At 49.4% G+C, this 22,797-nt stretch overlaps 1 protein-coding gene across 2 annotated transcripts in view; it reads left to right on the top strand.

The window, feature by feature from the left end:
* The window catches only part of XRN1 (5'-3' exoribonuclease 1), a 278,851-nt gene that overhangs the window by 181,032 nt on the left and 75,022 nt on the right, over positions 1 to 22,797 (top strand). For both annotated transcript variants that reach the window (XM_075340782.1, XM_075340781.1), the window contains exons 24-25: positions 6,876 to 6,991; positions 14,367 to 14,513. In XM_075340782.1, the coding sequence (XP_075196897.1) occupies positions 6,876 to 6,991; positions 14,367 to 14,513 (263 nt within the window). The remainder of the gene's footprint in view (positions 1 to 6,875; positions 6,992 to 14,366; positions 14,514 to 22,797) is intronic.

Raw genomic sequence — 22,797 nt, 5'->3', positions numbered from 1 at the left:
GTTTCGTTCCTTTCGTTCCTCCAACTGGTCATCCTCTAAGCCTTCCGCCTCGTCCGCTAACTCAGCCAAGGATCAGAAATCCAACTGGCGCCCAAAAGCGCGTCCGCAGAAGACCGCAGGAGGTTCTGCCACTAAGGCAGCTTCCTCATGACTCTCGGCCCGCTCCAGCCACGTCCTTAGTCGGTGGCAGGCTCTCCCACTTTGGCGACGCTTGGTTAAAGCAAGTCTCCGATCAGTGGGTGAGAGACATCATATCTCACGGCTACAGGATAGAATTCTCTTCCAGCCCTCCAAACAGTTTTTTTTTCTCTCAACTCCCCCCTGCTCCAAGGCCGCCGCCTTCTCACAGGCCGTGGCGTACTTGCAGGCAAACAGAGTGATTGTCCCAGTTCCCGCTCAGGAACGGTTCAGAGGTTTTTACTCCAATCTCTTCCTAGTTCCAAAAAAGGACGCTACCTTACGGCCCATCCTGGATCTCGAGCTTCTCAACAAGCATGTCCGGGTGCGGCATTTTCGCATGGAGTCTCTGCGATCAGTCATTGCCTCTATGACCCAAGGGGAGTTCCTGGCGTCCATCGACATCAGAGATGCCTATCTACATGTGCCAATCGCAGTGTCACATCAGCGTTGGTTACGTTTTGCGATAGGAGAGGATCATTTCCAATTCGTGGCTCTCCCCTTCGGGTTAGCCACGGCCCCTCGGGTATTCACCAAGGTCATGGCGGCAGTGATTGCGGTCCTGCACCTCCAGGGGTTAGCAGTGCTTCCTTATCTGGACGACCTTCTGGTCAAGGGTCCATCCAGCGCAGACTGTCAGCGGAGTGTTTCGCTCACTCTCGCCACCCTAGCCCAATTCGGGTGGATTGTCAATCTTCCCAAATCCAATCTGACTCCGACCCAGAGTCTCACGTACCTAGGGATGCAGTTCGAGACTTTGCCGGCACTTGTGAAGTTGCCCTTAATCAAACAGCAGTCTTTCCGGCTAGCGGTGCGCTCTCTCCTGAGGCCCCGCCATTATTCCCTCAGGCGCCTGATGCAGGTGCTGGGTCAAATGGTGGCTTCCATGGAGGCGGTTCCCTTTGCCCAGTTCCATCTGCGTCCTCTGCAGCTGGACATTCTCCGCTGTTGGTACAAGCGTCCATCCTCCTTACAGAGGTTAGTGGCTCTGTCGCCACGGACCAGGAACTCTCTTCAGTGGTGGCTTCGACCCCTCTCCCTGTCCCAAGGGCGCTCCTTCCTGACTCCGTCCTGGGTGATTCTCACCACGGATGCCAGCCTATCCGGCTGGGGAGCGGTACATCTCCACCACAGAGCACAGGGCACTTGGACTCCGTCCGAGGTCAGCCCTTTCAATCAATGTGCTGGAAACCAGAGCTGTGCTTCTAGCTCTCCTAGCCTTTCACCACCTGTTGGCGAGCAGGCACATTCGAGTCCAGTCAGACAACACGACAGCGGTTGCCTACATCAATCACCAAGGCGGGACACGCAGCCGCCTGGCAATGTTGGAGGTCCAACGCATTCTTCAATGGGCGGAGGACTCCAAGTCCACCATATCCGCAGTCCACATCCCTGGCGTAGAAAACTGGGAGGCAGATTATCTCAGCCGTCAATCCGTGGACGGTGGCGAGTGGTCCCTGCACCCGGCAGTGTTTCAGTCAATCTGCCGCAAGTGGGGCACTCCGGACGTGGACCTAATGGCATCCCGTCACAACAACAAGGTTCCGGTTTACGTGGCTCGCTCACGATCCTCAGGCCTTCGCCGCGGACGCTCTGGTTCAAGACTGGTCCCAGTTTCGCCTGTCCTACGTGTTTCCCCCTCTAGCTCTCTTGCCCAGAGTCCTGCGCAAGATCAGAATGGAGGGCCGTCGAGTCATTCTCATTGCACCGGACTGGCCCAGGCAAGCTTAGTATCCGGACCTGCTCCAACTGTCCGTGGAGATGCCGTGGCATCTTCCGGACCGTCCAGACCTGCTCTCGCAAGGTCCGTTTTGCCGCCCGAATTCTGCGGCACTCAAATTGACGGCGTGGCTCTTGAGTCCTGGATTTTGACGGCTTCTGGTATTCCTCCTGAAGTCATCTCCACTATGACTCGGGCCCGTAAGTCTTCCTCCGTCAAGATCTATCACAGGACTTGGAAAATTTTCCTGTCCTGGTGTCGCTCTTCCGGCCATTCTCCTTGGCCATTCTCGTTGCCGACCCTTCTGTCTTTTTTACAGTCCGGTCTGCAGCTAGGACTGTCCCTCAAGTCTCTCAAGGGACAAGTCTCAGCTCTATCAGTTGCTGTTCCAGCGGCGTCTCGCCCGGCTGGTTCAGATCCGCACTTTCATGCAAGGTGCGTCTCGCATCATTCCGCCTTATCGGCTGCCCTTGGATCCCTGGGACCTTAACTTGGTCCTCACGGTATTGCAGAAACCCCCCTTTGAGCCTCTTGGGGAGGTTTCTTTGTATCGTCTTTCTCACAAGGTGGCCTTTCTAGTTGCCATAACTTCTCTCAGGAGAGTCTCTGATTTGGCTGCGCTCTCCTCGGAGTCACCTTTTTTGTTTTTTCACCAAGACAAGGTAGTTCTCCGTCCGACCCCGGACTTTCTTCCTAAGGTGGTCTCTCTCTTCCACCTTAACCAGGATATTTCCTTGCCTTCCTTCTGTCCGGCCCCTGTTCATCGCTTTGAGAAAGCACTGCATACTCTAGTTCTGGTGCGTGCTCTCCGGATTTATGTGGCTCGCACCGCTGCGCTTATGCGGTGCACCTCTCTTTTTGTGCTAACCACAGGGCGGCGCAAGGGTCTCTCTGCTTCTAAGCCGACCTTGGCCCGTTGGATTAGATCGACCATTTCGGAGTACTCAGGTGCCTCCCCGCCGGGGATCAAAGCACACTCGACCAGAGCTGTCAGTGCCTCTTGGGCTTTTAGGCACCAGGCTACGGCTCAACAAGTCTGTCAGGCTGCCACTTGGACTAGCCTGCATACCTTTTCGAAGCACTACCAAGTGCATGCTCATGCTTCGGCAGATGCGAGCTTGGGCAGACGCATCCTTCAGGCGGCTGTCGCCCACTTGTGAAGTTAGGCTCCGCCTACTTAGTTTTTTCTGTTTATTCCCACCCAGGGACAGCTTTGGAACGTCCCATGGTCTGGGTCTCCCGAAGGAACGATAAAGAAAAAGAGAATTTTGTTTACTTACCGTAAATTCTTTTTCTTATAGTTCCATATTGGGAGACCCAGCACCCTCCCCGTTGTCTGTTGGCAATTTTCTTGTTCTGTGTGTTATCACCGGCTGTTGTCGTGGACAGAGTCTCCGGTTGTTCCGGTTCTTACTCGGTTCTACTTGTGGGTGGCTATTCTCCTTCAGCTTTTGCACTAAACTGGCTAGGACTGGCTACCAGAGGGTGTATAAGCTCAGAGGGAGGAGCTACACTTTTTAGTGTAGTACTTTGTGTGTCCTCCGGAGGCAGAAGCGAAACACCCATGGTCTGGGTCTCCCAATACGGAACTATAAGAAAAAGAATTTACGGTAAGTAACAAAATTCTCTTTGTTTTCATGTTTGCAGGTAATATATTAAGAAAAAAGAGATAGGCGACCCCATATATGTTTGGGTTTTGTGGGTCTGGCTGGGCTTAAGAAAAAAAAGTGAAAAGTCCACACCGGACTTGACACCGGACTTGACACCGGACTTGACACCGGACTTGACACCGGACTTGACACCGGACTTGACACCGGACTTGACACCGGACTTGACACCGGACTTGACACCGGACTTGACACCGGACTTGACACCGGACTTGACACCGGACTTGACACCGGACTTGACACCGGACTTGACACCGGACTTGACACCGGACTTGACACCGGACTTGACACCGGACTTGACACCGGACTTGACACCGGACTTGACACCGGACTTGACACCGGACTTGACACCGGACTTGACACCGGACTTGACACCGGACTTGACACCGGACTTGACACCGGACTTGACACCGGACTTGACACCGGACTTGACACCGGACTTGACACCGGACTTGACACCGGACTTGACACCGGACTTGACACCGGACTTGACACCGGACTTGACACCGGACTTGACACCGGACTTGACACCGGACTTGACACCGGACTTGACACCGGACTTGACACCGGACTTGACACCGGACTTGACACCGGACTTGACACCGGACTTGACACCGGACTTGACACCGGACTTGACACCGGACTTGACACCGGACTTGACACCGGACTTGACACCGGACCCCATATAAATCTAAGCAACCCTAACTTAAGTGTTGTAAAATGGTGTTGGTAAGGGCTGTTGGGCTGTAAAAGTAAGTGAAAATGGGGATTAAAGCAGGTAAATTATGCTTATCTAGTCTCCTGTGTGGCTGTTAAGGTGGTGTCACACACAGCGACGACGACAACGACGTCGCTGCTACGTCACCATTTTCTGTGACGTTGCAGCGACGTGCTGTCGCTGTGTGTGACATCCAGCAACGAGCTGGCCCCTGCTGTGAGGTCGTTGCTCGTTGCTGAATGTCCTGCTTCATTTTTTCGGCGTCGCTCTCCCGCTGTGACGCAGACATCGCTGTGTGTGACAGCGAGAGAGCGACGAACTGAAGCGAGCAGAGAGCAGGAGCCGGCGTCTGGCAGCTGCGGTAAGCTGTAACCAGGGTAAACATCGGGTAACCAAGGGAAGACCTTTCCCTGGTTACCCGATATTTACCTTCGTTACCAGCCTCCGCCGCTCTTGCTGCTAGTGCCGGCTCCTGCTCTGTGCACATGTAGCTGCAGTACGCATCGGGTAATTAACCCTATGTGTACTGTAGCTAGGAGAGCAGGGAGCCAGCGCTAAGCAGTGTGCGCGGCTCCCTGCTCTCTGCACTGTGACATGTAGCTGCAGTACACATCGGGTTAATTAACCCGATGTGTACTGTAGCTAGGAGAGCAAGGAGCCAGCGCTAAGCAGTGTGCGCGGCTCCCTGCTCTCTGCACATGTAGCGACGTTATGATCGCTGCTGCGTCGCTGTGTTTGACAGCTAAGCAGCGATCATAACAGCGACTTACAAGGTCGCTGTTACGTCACAGAAAATGGTGACGTAACAGCGATGTCATTGTCGCTTAGTGTGAACCCAGCTTAACACTGCTTCTAGATCCGCTCATTAGATCTCATGAAAATTCACCTTCTGTGACAGATTAGTTGCAGTCAGACTTCCGGTGTGCCATCGTCTGTGGTTGCCCTCACGGTGGCTGTCTGGGTCCCGGAAGTAAAGTTTTTAAAATAAATAAAAAATTGCAAAAAATGGGGCAGGGACCCCCATCTTTTGATACCCTGAGCAGATAAAGCAGACTGAAGGCTACAGCTCCCAGCTGTGTTCGTTATCTTGGCTGGTCATCAAATACAAGTGGCCCCATGTGGCTTTTTGGGTCCCGGAAGTGGAGTGTAAAGATAATTTTAAAAAAATGGTGACTGGTCCCTCCAATTTTGATATCCAGCCAAAATAAAGCAGACAGCTGGTATTCTCAAGCTGGGGAGGTTCATGGTTATTGGGCCCTCGCTAAATACCAGCCTGCAGCTGCCCTAGAACTAGCGCATTCATTAGATGCACCAATCCTGGGACTTCCCCGTCTCATCCTGATTGCCCTGGAGTGGTGGCAATCTGGGTTAATGACAGCTGTAATTTGTCAAAAAAATTACAGCTGTCATCAATCCCGAGCATTGTAATGGGTAGAGTCTTAGACACCCCAATTACTAATCATGTAAGTAAAAAGAAATAAACACAAACCACAAAGAAAAATGCTTAATTTTATAAAAAAAAAAAAAAAAAAAAAATCCTTTCTCCAATTTATTAACCTCCAAAACACCACTGCAGGTCCAATGTAATCCACAGACACAATGTCCCACGACGATCCCGGCTCTGCTACATCTGAGGTCGAAGTGTGCAGTCATATTGGAAAATGCGACTGAGCACTGTGGCGTCAGGGACACACTGACTCCCAGCTGTGAGTGTCACTAGGAATCAAAATATTAGCACTTACACCATTTCCTTCTGTGAGGACCGCAAATCACAGATGCAGTCAAAGGGTGGGTGAGGGAAGCAGGGAATATTCATGAGGTTTAATGAGGGGACCCAGAAGCAGTGTGACAGCCGCATGGGAGATTGGGTAAGTATCATTGTCCTGCTTTAATTTCCCTCACCCCCCCATTTTTTAATTTTATATTTGGGGTACGTGCACAGACACTAGGTTTCCGGTACAGACCCCGACCTTTACAATTCTGGTTTGCCCATTACTAATAAAAAGCCATGTTTTCACTATAATTATGATGATCCCAAAATGGCATTTTTGTTTTGTTTTTGTTTTGTTTTTTTTAAGTGGTGACAGCAGCATTAAACAGATTAACAGCCGTGATCAACGAGCACGCCGATTGCTAGTGTTTGTTTAAGGCAGATGTCGGCTATAAAATATATAGCCTGCGTCTTCCCCTTGTGGCGCGGGCTCTGCTTACAAGCGTTAAAATAGATCTGTAATTGGTCATTTAGAGATTAGTTAATGTCCTCAAGTGTATACTCACTGTTTCAGCCATGTTGGTGCTGCTGTTCGTGGTGAGTAGTGTGACTTGTATCACGTGCAGGTTGCAGCCAATGAGCGGCTGCTCATAAACTGTAGCGCTTTACTAATTCGTCATAGCAGATGTTGGTCCTGACAGAATATTGATGAGCTGCAGCCATAGGGCAATGTAGCAGGATCAGTGGTACTGACATTGCTAGAACTGCGGCGGTGCAGGAGGTGATAATACATAGTTTTTATCAGTGACCTGATTTTATTAAGCTGGGTTTTCCTTGTAGTAGAAAATCCACTTTTTAATCAGTTTCTATTTGTTTTTGTAGAAATATTCAGTAAAATATAATCCTGGCTATGTGTTAGCTAGTCGACTAGGAGTTAATGGATACCTCGTTTCAAGGTTCACCGGAAGTATTTTCATTGGCCGGGGATCTAAAAGAAAGTGAGTAAATGTAATTGAAAATATTTCTCTGAATTCAGTTAAAGGGAACCGGTCACCAGATTTAAGGCCTATAAGCCTCGGCCACCACTAGTGGGATCTTATCTACAGCATTCTATCATGCTGTATAGAAGAGCCCAGGCGGCTGTGTAGAACATAAAAAACACTTTATAATACTCTCCTAGGAGGTCGCTCCGGTGCAGACTGGTCAAATGGATGTCACCGTTCTCCGGGACCGGCACCTCCTCTTTCGGCCATCTTGGTCTTCCTTCTTCTGAAGCCGGCGTGCTTGATGCGTCCTACGTCATGCACACAGGCCAGTACTGAGATCCTGCGCAGGCGCACTACAATACTTTGATCTACCCTGAGCAAGGCAGATTAAAGTGCGCCTGCGTAGGACCTCAATGCCGGTGAGTGTGTATGATGTAGGACGCGTCATACACCCAGGCTTCAGAAGATGAACAAAGATGGCCGAAAGAGGAGGCGCCGGAGGTACCCATTTGACTAGTCTGCACCGGAGCAACCTCCTAGGTGAGTATTATAAAGTGTTTGTTCTACACAGCAGCCTGGGCTCTTATATACAGCATGTTAGAATGCTGTACATAATAGCCCACTAGTGGTGGCCGCAGCTTAAAGGCCCCAAATCTGGTGACTGCTTCCCTTTTTAATGAGATTTTTGCTTTCTTTTGTTTTTACATTTGATTTTTTTTTTTTTCCACCTTATTGAGTGCATAACAAAACTAAACAACTCAACAAGGGATTGTGCATACAGAGCACTTATTGGAATATAATGTATGCATGATGCTTTCCAGGCTTCTATTGATTTCAACAAAAACTGTGCCGCAGGAACACCTCAGGGCTGGAAGCGGAAATTCTATTTATTGAAACGAACTACCATCTTCCTCCCCCAATCACTTTCTTGCCTACGTCCCAAATGGGCATACGTCCTCAATCTTTGAATTGTCTTCATCGAAAATTACAGCGTCTTGGAGTTCTCTGTAGCGAACATTGCTACCACTAACCTTTTCTAAGAATTCATTTTCTCCATTAATCTATAGCTTGAGAATATTTGATAAGTTTCTTCCTTTATCTACATGATATCATAAAGATATTTCACCAGGTCAAAAGTAACCAATTTTTTTTTCTTTAATTAGTATTCTTTGTTGTTTTTTCTTCTTAGGGTATGTGACCACGTGACTTTTTTAATGCCTTTTTCCTTGCTTATTTAATCAAGAAAAGCAAGGAAAAAGCACCCCAGCAAAGTCTGAAAATCATGACTTGCTGTGCACACGCTGCTTCTTTTTTTCCTTGCAGATTTTGTTGCTGAAAAAAGCAGTGTCACTTGTTTCTGCGGGTTTTTTCTTTCTGCATTTCTATAATCCCCTGCAATGCTTTATCACCACAGGAGATTAAATCGCAGCACTTCACTTCACACACTGTGCATACAGCAGGGTGTGTGATACTCTCCATAACTCTGTAACTCGGGGTTGTCATGGTGATGACCTAGGGATACTATGGCAGCGGTGAGGTCCCTGTGACCGTATTACAGGGATCCGATCACTAGGGAGAGGTAAGAGATTCCTCTCCCTGCCTTCTGAATGCTGCAATCGCACTGATCGCAGCATTCAGAGGGTTAAATTAACAGGAGTAGTGCGGGCACCACTCCGGTCAGTGAGAGCTGGGTCCTGGCTGTAACGTCAGCTGGAGACCCGGCGGTGATCATGAAGGTACAGCACAGGAACCCCTGTGACCATCGTGACTTAAAAGCACAAAAAGAAAAAAAAATCACGCAAACTTAAGGCGCGTTTTTTCACCTGCTTTTTTTTTTTTTTTCGTGCCAAAACATGCTATTTTGTGTAGAAAAGAAGCTTTAGGCTATGTGCGCACGTGTGCGCTCTGCACTGCACCTAAAAGGTGTGCTTCAGAGCGCAGCTGAAAAGCTCCGTTCTGAAGCGCATGGTGCCGGCGAGAACGTGCACTCTGCCTGCAGCTCCTGCCATAGACAGAGCAGGGGCTGCCGGCAAAGCGCACGGAAGAAGTGACATGTCACTTCTTAGAACGCAGCGATTCGGGCAGCAGCCGAAGCGCTGCGCTCTAAGACGCCACATGCGCACGGCCCCTGCACAATCTCCATAGATTGTGCAGGGGACGCAGGACGCATTCAGTTACGCTGCGCTACAAAGCGCAGCGTAACTGCATGAATTACGCACACGTGCGCACATAGCCTTAAGGTTCACCATATGGTTCCAGAGAGGTCTTATATTTTTTTTTTTTGTTCACAGTTTATTCTAGAGGGAAGGGAGTACCAAGAAAAGCATTAAAGTATTCATCGTCATCTAAAATAAAGATTTCAGTTAGACTAAGAGATTGCTAAGGCTTGGTCTCAGATTTCCAAAACTGATGTCCAGGTTGCTAAGCTGCAAAAACTACTCTTCCATTTGAAGGATCCTCAAAGGTTCAGTGGATCGTAAGATGGATAACCTTTGCGAAAAACCTGGGACGCATCAGCGGCCCCAATAACAAATGTAGCATACACCTGTGTGGCAAGGTCTGTGTTCAGATGGTTGATTCAACTCGAAACGCAACTAAACATGGGCACTGCCAGAGAAGATGTATTAGCTTCTTTACCTCTCCTTCAGAAAATTGCAGCAGACACCTCAGCAGAGTTAGGCGGGCTTTGCACACTGCGACATCAGTAACAATGTGTTACCGATGCTGCAGCGACAGTCCCGCCCCCGTCGCATGTGCAATATCTAGTGAAAGCTGCCGTAGCGATTATTATCGCTACGGCAGCTTCACACGCACATACCTGCCGTATGACGTCCCTCTGGCCGGCGACCCGCCTCCTTCCTAAGGGGGCGGGTCGTGCGGCGTCACAGCGACGTCACACGGCAGGCGGCCAATTGAAGTGGAGGGGCGGAGATGAGCAGGATGTAAACATCCCACTCACCTCCTTCCTTCTCATTGCAGCCGGCGGCAGGTAAGGTGAAGCTCCTCGCTCCTGCGGCTTCACACACAGCGATGTGTGCTGCCGCAGGAGCGAGGAACAACATTGCACCTGTCGCTGCACCGGCATTATGGAAATGTCGGAGGCTGCAGCGATGATACGATAACGACGCTTTTGCGCTCGTTCATCGTATCAAAAAGGTTTTACACGTTGCGATATCGACTGCGACGCCGGATGTGCGTCACTTTCGATTTGACCCCATCGACATCGCACGTGCAATGTCGCAACGTGCAAAGCCGCCCCAAGTCAGGGTAACTGCAGGGTCATTTGTGTTATCAAACACGACTAGACCGGCACTGTGGCTAAAAATGTGGAACTGGGATGTTGTGTCCAAGGCTAAATTTTGCTCTACTCCCTTTGTGGTTAAGTATGTGTTCAGGTCTGCTCTAGATGAACTACTAAGAAATTCGTGCGATAAAAAGAAATTGCTACCTTAGGTGAAAGTTATCACCTGGAGATACTTTTGCCACAGACCACCTCTAAGTACAGAGGAAAGGGGAAGGTGGGACCAATGCTAAAACAAACAACGCCAGACGTGTAGGGGGCAGACTCTCAAACTTCTTTTGTGGCAAATGATTTTCTCAGATGCAAGAATCCTGGAATACATCAACAACAGAGTAAAGATAGAGTTCTCCTCCTACCCTCCACAAAATTTTAAAATAACCTCCCTTTAATCTCAAAAGTTACAGAAGGTTCTGATGTCTGACCTCCAAAATTTGCAAATGTCAGGCATGATCTCATCAGCTCAAGAAATAGAAATAAGCAAGAATGACCTTTGCCATGCTCTAATAAAAAAAAAAAGGCTAAAAGAACAAGTATAAATCTAAAGCCTTGTAACCATAAAAACGGCATGAAGCGTTGGGGTTCCCTGATTGATGGAGCCTGTAGTTCACTATCTGAGGATCCTAGAAGATAGGATTGTGTTCCATCTGGACTCCTCTTTTCTACCAAAATTGCCATCAGAATTCCACATGTTTCAGGAGATAATTCTCCCGTCCTTCTGCCAGGATCAAAGAAACGACCAAGAAAAGGAATTTAATTTGTTAGAAGTACTCCAGACCATTCTTCAGTATCTCCAACAGACAGAATCCTGGAGGAAAGACCAGAATCTCTTTATTCAATATTGTGGACAAAACAATGGAAAGAAGACCTTTAGAAGTACCATAGCCAACTGGATAAAGAAAGCTATTTATGAAGCCTAAAGAAGTTGCCACAAGAGCCAAGTCTGTCTCCTGGGCTAAAAGGGCCATCGCTTCCATTGAGAAGATCGGCAAAGCCGCCAAATGCTCCTCAGTCCATACCTTTTTCTAAGCATTATAGATGTTTAATGTACATTAAAGAATTAAAATATTAGCCTTTGGGAGGAAAGTCCTTCAGGCAATCGTCCACCCCTAAAAAAATTTTCTTTGTTATTCCTCCTTTGATGCTGTTGTGGAGGGTGAGGAGAGAAACTAGAATTAGTCTTGACTTACTTTTAATTCCTTTTCCAGGAACCCTCCAAGACAGCATTGGTAATTCCTACCCTTCAATTCGTTGTTCATTTATTTCTTGCTGTTTAAATAAATATTTTGTCAAGAAATACTGTACATTACAAGAAATACATTAAAAGATCCCGGGTACCTTCAGCTGCACCACAACTAATATGGTGTACTTAATTATATGTACCAATTGTCCAGCTGGGGGTCTGTATGTAGGGGAGACAGGACAAGGATGAATTCTCACCACCACACAATTAAAGAAAAAAGGATAGATCTACCTGTGGCCAAACATTTTTGTAACCCAGACCACAGCATCATGGACATGAAATTGCTGGTATTGAAAGGAAATTTAAAGTCCCAGAGAGACAGAAGGGTTTGGAAATACAAACCTTTGACACATTTAGAGTAGGAATGAATGCGTCACATGGATTTGTCTTTTTACATCAATTAAGAAAGGTGCTCCTCCAGAGCATCTGGGGGCATCACAGCTTTGGACCAGACCCCAATCCGAGGACAATAACACTTTCACACTCCTTATCTATGAACTACTGCAATATTTATGGCCACAACACTTTGTCCTCTTGCCATAGTGATAGTTCTGCTTCACATAGAATGGAGCAGTAAATAAGACAAGCTATGTCCTGTTGTGTATAAATGTGATTCTTCAGCTTTTGTTATACTTTGCCTGATGAAGAGACCGGAGTAGTCTTGAAAGCTTGCTATTACCATCTGTGACGGGGGTGTACAAGAGAGCAAAGGATGGACGAGGCCGAGGAACGATCCAACAGGTTTATTAACAGGAATACGGGAACAGCACACGATTAGTCCACATAAAACAGATTCGGGGGCCCTTCCCGACAATCCTCGGACCGGATAACAAAGCAATCGTCCTTACAGTAGTCCAAAGAGTTCCACACAATCCCACGGGCCGCCACACAGGCCTAGCTCCGTCAGTGTCCACAGCCACCCAGGCTGGGGCTCCTGCTCTCTTCAAGTTTCAGCTCACTCTGAAGTTACAAAAAGGGAAATGCATTGTCTGTGCTGCTTGACCAGCCCACCATGTTTGTTCAGGGGGTAGGGGTCACACATCCTATCATCAATGGTTTGGTCCATCACAGGGCTCCAATATGTCTGCCAGCCACAGTAGATGAAGGGATCCCCTGTTGTAAAGAACAATGACTATTCCTTCACTGGCCAATGCAATTACAGATTAGATACACAACTCTGGAAAGAAGAGGACAGGCTATTTACATAATCACATTAGATGCCAAGACTACAATTGTATGAGAGAGACACATTGAGACCAGTAGCTCCCCCAAGAAAATACATGAATTACAACTAATACAACCAGGGAAATATACATATCATGACATAGTATAATAATAATAATAATAATAATAATTTTATTCATTTATATAGCGCTATTAATTCCATAGCACTTTACATACATTGGCAACACTGTCCCCATTGGGGCTCACAATCTAGAGTCCCTATCTGTATGTCTTTGGAATGTGGGAGGAAACCGGAGTACCCGGAGGAAACCCACGCAAACACGGGGAGAACATACAAACTCCTTGCAGATGGTGTCCTTGGTGGGATTTGAACCCAGGACCCCAGCGCTGCAAGACTGCAGTGCTAGCCACTGAGCCACCGTGCCGCCCGCGTATCACAGCATATACAGTGAGAGGGTAAATTACATCTTCACACCATCTTTTCAGTTAGCCATTAAAAGGTATCAACCACTGAGGACTTCAGTTCTTTTAAACAAACTTTTTTTATAAATATTTTCAGCATTCATATTGTCTTTGTGCTTCCTGTCCCTATCAGGGCAGGGAGGCAACCTCCTGTGGTGCTACTGTGGAGGGTTTCTAGAGAAGAAATTACCCGTAAGTCTAAGGGGTACTTCTCACATAGCGAGATCGCTGCTGAGTCACAGGTTTTGTGACGTACCAGTGACCTCCTCAGCGATCTCGCTGTGGGTGACACTAAGCAGCGATTTGGCCCCTGCTGTGAAATCGCTGATCGTTACAAACAGTGCTGGTTCATTTTTTGCTCGTTGCTCTCCCACTGTGAAGCACACATCGCTGTGTTTGACAGCGAGAGAGCAACGATCTGAATGTACAGGGAGCCGGTGTCTGGAAGCTGCGGACGCTGGTACCCAAGGTACACATCGGGTAACTAAGCAAAGTGCTTTGCTTGGTTACCTGATAATTACCTTGGTTACTAGCGTACGGCCCTCTCAGGCTGCCAGTGCTGGCTCCCTGCACACGTAGCCAGAGTACACAGTAACTAAGCGAAGCGCTTTGCTTGGTAACCGGATGTGTACCCTGGCTACGAGTGCAGGGAGCCAGCGCTAAGCGGTGTGCGCTGGTAACAAAGGTAAATATCGGGTAACCAAGCAAAGCAATTTGCTTAGTTACCCGATATTTACCTTGGTTACCAAGCGCAGCATCGTGTCCACGAGTCGCTGGTGGCTGGTGAGATCTGCCTGATTGACAGCTCACCAGCGACCATGTAGCGACGCACCAGTTATCCGGACCAGGTCATATCATGGTCGGAAACGCTGGTACGTCGTGTAGTGAGACGGTACCCTAATTCCATTCTATATTGTCTTTTCCAAAGGGAAAGTGCTCACACACTAATCCAGACCAGTCTGTAGACACCCGAGAGAGTTCTGTGAGCCACGCACCTTTTGGTAAATGCCATTAAATAAACAGGCCCATATTTTTGCAACTGTAAGATGAATTTAATAGAAGAAAAGGGAATACTTGGAATCAGCGGGAACTACATAAGGGCAAAACCTAGTCACTGTTGACCTTCTGACAGATTTTCTTTAAATGTAATAAGAATTGTGATATTCATGAATTTTAACCATACATGTACTGCTTTTTAGTCCGCATGGAGAACAAAAAGCCAATGTGGGCCTGAATTTAAAATTCAATAAAAAAAATGAAGAGGTTCCTGGCTACACAAAGAGAGTTGGCACTGAATGGACATATTCCTCTGCTGTGGAGCAGCTTCTGGCTGAGTATATTGAGAGGTAATAAGGCCACATTATAATTTTTTATTTTTTTATTTTTTTCTCCTTATTAACCATGTTTGTTCACACTGGTCATTTCTAGGAATACTTTTTTTTTTTTTATTTTTTTTTCTCCTTTAGATATGCTTTTAATCAGGTTTTAGGACATTGGTCTATTAGAGTTCGCTCAAGTGCAATTTATTTTTTTTTCTTTTCTTCTCATGCCGATTCAGCGTGAGAAAACCAGCAAGCTGCGAGTGCCTCTGCAAATCAGATCACACGCACCCATACCAGTATATGGATACGTGTGAAACTTCGGCATGCAGTCTGATATACGCAGATAAGACAAAGAATGGAGAGATTAATTTGTCGTCCTCTCCTCACCTGTGCTCCCATTCTCATATGCTAGAGAATCGTTTCACTGTGAATGACATTTGACTCGAACTTGTGGCAGATTTTGAGCATCGTGTCATTAGCAGATCATATCCTATGCTCTCATATCGGATGCTATACACTAGTGTGAGCCCAGCTTTAGAGGGAGTTCTTCATCCTACCCTTTCAGCAGGAATGAAAAACTTTGTTGAAAATTATAATGATAATATAAGAAACGTTAATTGTAACCATAATTACACAGCATACATAAAGAGAATAGCAATAAACGATAAAGGCTTCATGGAACCTTTCAGGCGCAATATGCACCCGGAACCACAAGCAGTTCTGGGTGCAGATTGCTAATCACTGCCTAACCGTTTCTGTATACACTACCATAGATGAAGAGATCGTTAGATAAAGTATTTCTAAAGATCTTATATCTTATGCTAATGACCATGGGGACTGGTCCAGAGGGCATTATATCCCCCATCTAGCCATTCTTAGTATGCCCCTGTAGGCGAGATAAAATGCTAACAGGCTATACAATGCAGCGTCGCCGCGCGTACATGTGTTCGCTGTGACAGCGCTTCTGAATGCCCGGCACTTCCAGTCGTGCTCAGTAGACCTCTCTGAAGCCGGGACGCATACACCCAGCTTCATACTGCACATGACCGGAAGTGCCTGGCATTCAGAAGCGCGGTCACAGCAAACACAGGTACCGCTCGTGATGTTGCATTGCATAGCATGTTAGTGTAGTATGCCCCTATGGGCGCACTAACATGCTAAGAGGGCGGCTAGTTGGGGGATATAATGCCCAGGGGACTATTGCCGTCGCTCATTAGCATATGGTAAAAGATCTTTAGAAATACTTTTTTCTAAAGATCCCTTTTATCTATGCTACTAGATACAGGGACGATTATTCAGTGATTAGCAATATGTACCCAGAACTGTTCGTGGGTCTTGGTGCATATTGCACCTGACATGTTCCCTTTAAGCTCACCACCTTAATCGTGTCTTCAGAATAAGTAAATGCTGCTCATAGTGATATTTGCATTAGGCATTACTTCTTACCAAATGGCCTTTGCAAGATAATGAGCGCTTTTGGCGTTTTCTGCAAAACTCTGACTAACCAAGTTTAGACTAATGCCTTTTCTATCAGTGTATGCTAGAGACAGCACAATGACCAATGTTAGTCCTTGCACACAAGAACATAGGCTATTTCCCACTTCAATCTCAGGTCTGTGTGTAAAATATTATGGTATGCACTTAGTTTAGCCTAATTTCTTGATCAGACTGGTGCATGTAAATGGTAGGCAGCTCCTACACACGTCCACTATGCAGACAAGACCTCGGAAATGCACATGGCTGGTCAACACTTGGCCGTGGTTCTGAAAGTTGTCTTGTGTATGTTTTAGTTCCCATAAGGCTGGGGCCACAAGGGGACTACTGCGATCCCCTTGCATGAGACTCGGCTCGTGCTGGCTGTACAGCAGAGCCGAGTGTCATGCGTGTGTCCTTGCAACTGAGGTCCGTTCGTGCGAGCAGACCTCAGCTGCGGGGGGCGGGCCGGCTCTCAGGAGGGGAGGGAGGGATTTCTCCCCCTCTCTCCTGCGTAGCCGGCTATAGCCATTCTCGCACTGCACTAGCAGTACACCGGTGTACCGCGAGTGCAGTGCGATTTTTCTCTCGCCCCATTCACTTGAATGGGTGCAAGAGAAAGAGTCTCAGCTTACAATCGCAGCATGCTGCGATTGTTTTCTCGGTCCGATTAGGGCTGAGAAAATAATCGCTCATGTGTGCTGACACACAGGCTAGAATTGGTCCGAGGGGAATGCGATGTTTTATCGCACTCCACTCGCACCGATTTTCTCGCCGTGTGGCTTAGGCTTAAGACCAATAGTAGCACATATGGGGCTGATGTTTCCTGGAAATATGTAGACTGTTCTGTATTGTTTTACCTTTTATTGAATAAATGCAAATAAGAATTACTATAAAAATCTAGCTATAAAAAGGAATTTCTTCGGCGCTCCATTGGGAGACCCAGACGATTGGGTGTATAGCACTGCCTCCGGAGGCCACACAAAGCATTACACTTAAAAGTGTAAGGCCCCTCCCCTTCTGGCTATACACCCCCAGTGGGATCACTGGCTGCTCAGTTTTCAAGCTTTGTGCGAAGGAGGCACACATCCACGCATAGCTCCACTGTTTAGTCAGCAGTAGCTGCTGACTATATCGGATGGAAGAAAAGAGGGCCCATATAGGGCCCCCAGCATGCTCCCTTCTCACCCCATTCCCATTGGAGGTGTTTGTTAAGGTTGAGGTACCCATTGCGGGTACGGAGGCTGGAGCCCACATGCTGTTTTCCTTCCCCATCCCCCTGAGGGGCTCTGAGGAAGTGGGATCTTACCGGCCCCCAAGCCCTGAGGCCGGGCTCCATCCACAGACCCGTAGAACCTGCTGGATACGGAGCTGGGTACCATTCAGGGACAAGGCCCTGCAACATTCAGGTACTCTGTGTCCCCGTATGGACGGCCGTGCACATTCCAGACTTGCTGGGTGTGCTAGTGCGCCGGGGACTGTAGCGCTGCGCGCTGGGGTTACAGTCACTCTGAGTGACTTTATGTGTTGGGGACTGCCGCGCCGGCCGCCCCTGGAGCGGCGGCGCGGCTGAGACTTGTAGTGCGCCGGGGACTTAGCGACGACCGTGCTTTTACGACGGCGTCGCTTATAAATTTAGTCCCCGGCTTTTGCGGCCTAGCTCCGCTTCGTTCCCGCCCCCACCCTGTCAATCAGGGAAGGGGAGAGATGCTGTACGATAGTCAGCGCCGAGGGCTGGAGTCTTATTTACATACTCCAGCCCTCTCACTGAGCACAGTGGGACGCAGGTTTCCCGCTCTTTGTCTGCACACGCCCAGGGCCCGCCCCTCTCCATAGGACGCCGGCAGCCATTCCTACATGCAGTCTGGCTGGAGAACGGACACAGGCTCTGGGAGACCCAGACAGGGGATTTCTGGCGACCACACACCCGCGTTAAGCGGGCGGTAAGCAGCACATTAGTGCTGGCCCCACTAGTGCCACAGTGTTATGTTGGTGTACTTTTTTCTCTGTACCATATATATATATATTGCACTGTAAGGTCGCTTCTTGGCTGTACTCCCTATCTTGCTCTGAGGAGACGACAACATGTCATCCGCAAAACGCAAGGGTGCCAAGACACAGGCTGTATACGCTGCTTGTGCCGCTTGTGGGGCTGATCTACCGGCAGGTCCCAAAGACCCCCATTGTGTGCAATGTTCGGTCCCTGTGCCACTTCGTCAGCCGGAGTCTGTGGAGGTAGTGACCCAGGCAGAGTCGCCGGTGAACCCTGTCCCGGTGACGGGGACAGAGTTCGCAGTTTTTGCTGACAAGATGTCTGTCACTATGACAAAGATCCTAGAGACCTTGCAGGCCAGGCCAGTTACTCAGACCATGGACACTGCTGCGGCAACGTTCCCCGGTCCCCCTCAGCTGGAGTTAATCCGTGCCTTAAGGGGGTCCCAGGCATCTCAGGCTGAAGGCTCTGACTCAGATGACAGTCCCAGGCAGCCTAAGCGAGCTCGCTGGGAGAGACCCTCCACGTCATCACGCGGATCAGGGTCTCAGCGAGAAGAGTCTCTACATGATGAGACAGAGGAGGGTGATCAGGAGTCTAATCCTGAAACCGCTCTCAATCTGGATACTCCTGATGGTGACGCCATGGTAAATGACCTTATAGCGGCCATCAATAGCCTATTGGATATTTCTCCCCCTGCCCCTTCAGCAGAGGAGGCAGCTGCACAGCAGGAGAAGTTCCATTTCAGGTATCCCAAGCCTAAACTGAGTACTTTTCTGGACCACGCTGACTTCAGAGAATCAGTCCAGAAACACCATGCTTATCCAGACAAGCGTTTCTCCAAACGTCTTAAGGATACACGTTATCCTTTTCCCCCTGACGTGGTCAAACGCTGGACCCAGTGTCCAAAGGTGGACCCCCCAATCTCCAGGCTTGCGGCTAGATCCATAGTTGCAGTGGAGGATGGGGCTTCACATAAAGATGCCAATGACAGACAGATGGACCTTTGGTTAAAGTCTGTCTATGAAGCTATCGGCGCGTCGTTTGCTCCAGCATTCGCGGCCGTGTGGGCACTCCAAGCTATTTCGGCTGGTCTGGCACAGGTGGACTCTATCATTTGTCCAGCAGTGCCGCGAGTGGCGTCCCTAACCTCGCAAATGTCTGCGTTTGCGACTTACGCTATCAACGCTGTCCTGGACTCTACGAGCCGTACCGCAATGGCGTCTGCCAACTCTGTGGTTTTGCGCAGAGCCTTGTGGTTAAAGGAATGGAAAGCGGATTCTGCTTCCAAAAAATGTTTAACCAGCTTGCCACTATCTGTAGACAGACTGTTTGGTGAGCAATTGGCTGAAATCATTAAACAATCCAAGGGTAAAGACTCCTCCTTACCCCAGCCCAGATCAAGCAAACCTCAACAGAGGAAGTGGCAGTCGAGGTTTCGGTCCTTTCGAGGCTCCGGCAAGACCCAATTCTCCTCGTCCAAAGGGACTCAGAAGGAGCAGAGGGGCTCAGATTCCTGGCGGGCTCACTCACGCCCCAAGAAGGCAGCCGGAGGCACCGCTTCCAAGGCGGCTGCCTCATGACTTTTGGCCTCCTCCCTCCGCATCCTCGGTCGGTGGCAGGCTCTCCCGCTTTTGCGACATTTGGCTGCCACAGGTCAAAGACCGGTGGGTAACAGACATTCTGTCTCACGGGTACAGGATAGAGTTCAGTTCTCGTCCTCCGCCTCGGTTCTTCAGAACCTCCCCACATCCCGACCGAGCAGATGCCCTTCTGCAGGCGGTGTGCTCACTAAGAGCAGAAGGAGTGGTGATCCCTGTCCCTCTGCAGGAACAGGGGCAAGGTTTTTACTCCAATCTTTGTGGTTCCAAAAAAGGACGGATCGTTCCGTCCTGTTCTGGACCTAAAGCTGCTCAACAAGCATGTGAACGCCAGGCGGTTCCGGATGGAATCCCTCCGCTCCGTCATTGCCTCAATGTCTCAAGGAGATTTCCTTGCATCAATAGACATCAAAGATGCTTATCTCCACGTGCCGATTGCTACAGAGCACCAACGTTTTCTACGTTTCGTGATAGGAGACGACCATCTCCAGTTCGTAGCTCTGCCATTTGGTCTGGCGACAGCCCCACGGGTTTTCACCAAGGTCATGGCGGCAGTGGTAGCAGTCTTGCACTCTCAGGGACATTCGGTGATCCCTTACTTGGACGATCTACTTGTCAAAGCACCCTCTCAAGAGGCATGCCAACACAGCCTGAATGTTGCGCTGGAGACTCTCCAGACCTTCGGGTGGATCATCAACTTCTCAAAGTCAAATCTGTCACCGACCCAATCACTAACGTACCTTGGCATGGAGTTTCATACTCTCTCAGCGATAGTGAAGCTTCCGCTGGACAAGCAGCGGTCACTACAGACAGGGGTGCAGTCTCTCCTTCATGGTCAGTCGCACCCCTTAAGGCGCCTCATGCACTTCCTAGGGAAGATGGTGGCAGCAATGGAGGCAGTCCCGTTTGCGCAGTTTCATCTGCGCCCACTTCAATGGGACATTCTCCGCCAATGGGACGGGAAGATAACTTCCCTGGACAGGAAAGTCTCCCTTTCCCAGACGGCCAAGGACTCTCTGCAATGGTGGCTTCTTCCCGCATCATTATCACAGGGGAGATCATTCCTACCCCCATCCTGGGCAGTGGTCACGACAGACGCGAGTCTGGCGGGGTGGGGAGCAGTTTTTCTACACCACAGGGCTCAGGGTACGTGGACTCTGCAGGAGTCCACCCTTCAGATCAATGTTCTGGAAATCAGGGCAGTGTATCTTGCCCTACTAGCCTTCCAGCAGTGGCTGGAAGGAAAGCAGATCCGAATTCAGTCGGACAACTCCACAGCGGTGGCATACATCAACCACCAAGGAGGGACACGCAGTCGGCAAGCCTTCCAGGAAGTCCGGCGGATTCTGATGTGGGTGGAGGACAGAGCTTCCACCATATCAGCGGTTCACATCCCGGGCGTAGAAAACTGGGAAGCAGACTTCCTCAGTCGCCAGGGTATGGACGCAGGGGAATGGTCCCTTCACCCGGACACGTTTCAGGAAATCTGTCGCCGCTGGGGGGTGCCGGACGTCGACCTAATGGCGTCTCGGCACAACAACAAGGTCCCGACCTTCATAGCGCGGTCTCGCGATCAAAGAGCTCTGGCGGCAGACGCCTTAGTGCAAGATTGGTCGCAGTTCCGGCTCCCTTATGTGTTTCCACCTCTGGCACTCTTGCCCAGAGTGCTACGCAAGATCAGATCCGATTGCGGCCGCGTCATACTCGTCGCCCCAGACTGGCCGAGGAGGTCGTGGTACCCGGATCTGTGGCATCTCACGGTCGGCCAACCGTGGGCACTACCAGACCGACCAGATTTACTGTCCCAAGGGCCGTTTTTCCATCGGAATTCTGCGGCCCTGAACCTGACTGTGTGGCCATTGAGTCCTGGATCCTAGCGTCTTCAGGATTATCCCAAGGGGTCGTGGCTACCATGAGACAGGCTAGGAAGTCCACTTCTGCTAAGATCTACCACAGAACGTGGAAGATTTTCTTATCCTGGTGCTCTGCACAAGGAGTATCCCCCTGGCCATTCGCGTTGCCTGTCCTTCTTTCCTTCCTGCAATCTGGGTTGGAAAAGGGCTTGTCGCTCGGCTCCCTTAAAGGGCAAGTCTCGGCACTATCCGTGTTTTTTCAGAAGCGGCTAGCACGACTTTCTCAGGTGCGCACGTTCCTGCAGGGGGTTTGTCATATCGTCCCTCCGTACAGGCGGCCGTTAGATCCGTGGGATCTAAACAAGGTCCTTGTTGCTCTCCAGAAGCCGCCCTTCGAGCCTCTGAGAGATGTTTCACTTTCTCGACTCTCACAGAAAGTGGCCTTTCTGGTAGCGGTCACGTCTCTTCGGAGAGTGTCTGAACTAGCAGCGCTGTCATCTAAGGCTCCCTTCCTGGTGTTCCACCAGGACAAGGTAGTGCTGCGCCCCATTCAGGAGTTTCTCCCTAAGGTGGTATCCTCTTTTCATCTTAATCAGGATATCTCCTTGCCTTCTTTTTATCCGCATGCAGTTCATCGGTATGAAAAGGATTTACATTTGCTAGATCTAGTGAGAGCACTCAGAATCTACATTTCCCGCACGGCGCCCCTGCGCCGCTCGGATGCACTCTTTGTCCTTGTCGCTGGTAAGCGCAAAGGGTCGCAGGCTTCCAAAGCCACCCTGGCTCGATGGATCAAAGAACCAATTCTTGAAGCCTACCGTGTTGCTGGGCTTCCGGTTCCATCAGGGCTGAAGGCCCACTCAACCAGAGCCGTGGGTGCGTCCTGGGCATTACGACACCAGGCTACGGCTCAACAGGTGTGCCAGGCAGCTACCTGGTCGAGTCTGCACACTTTCACCAAACATTATCAGGTGCATACCTATGCTTCGGCGGACGCCAGCCTAGGTAGAAGAGTCCTGCAGGCGGCAGTTGCCTCCCCATAGGGGAGGGCTGTCTTTGCAGCTCTAACATGAGGTATTTCTCTACCCACCCAGGGACAGCTTTTGGACGTCCCAATCGTCTGGGTCTCCCAATGGAGCGCCGAAGAAGAAGGGAATTTTGTTACTTACCGTAAATTCCTTTTCTTCTAGCTCCTATTGGGAGACCCAGCACCCGCCCTGTTGTCCTTCGGGATTTTTGGTTGTTTTTGGGTACACATGTTGTTCATGTTCAATGGTTTTCAGTTCTCCGATGTTACTTCGGAGTGAATTTGTTTGAACCAGTTATTGGCTTTCCTCCTTCTTGCTTTAGCACTAAAACTGAGCAGCCAGTGATCCCACTGGGGGTGT

The sequence above is a fragment of the Anomaloglossus baeobatrachus genome, chromosome 3 (genome assembly GCF_048569485.1).
Source record: "Anomaloglossus baeobatrachus isolate aAnoBae1 chromosome 3, aAnoBae1.hap1, whole genome shotgun sequence".
NCBI classification, from domain to species: domain Eukaryota; kingdom Metazoa; phylum Chordata; class Amphibia; order Anura; family Aromobatidae; genus Anomaloglossus; species Anomaloglossus baeobatrachus.
The sequence above is the reverse complement of the archived record's forward strand: the minus strand, read 5'-3'. Positions and strand labels throughout refer to the sequence as shown.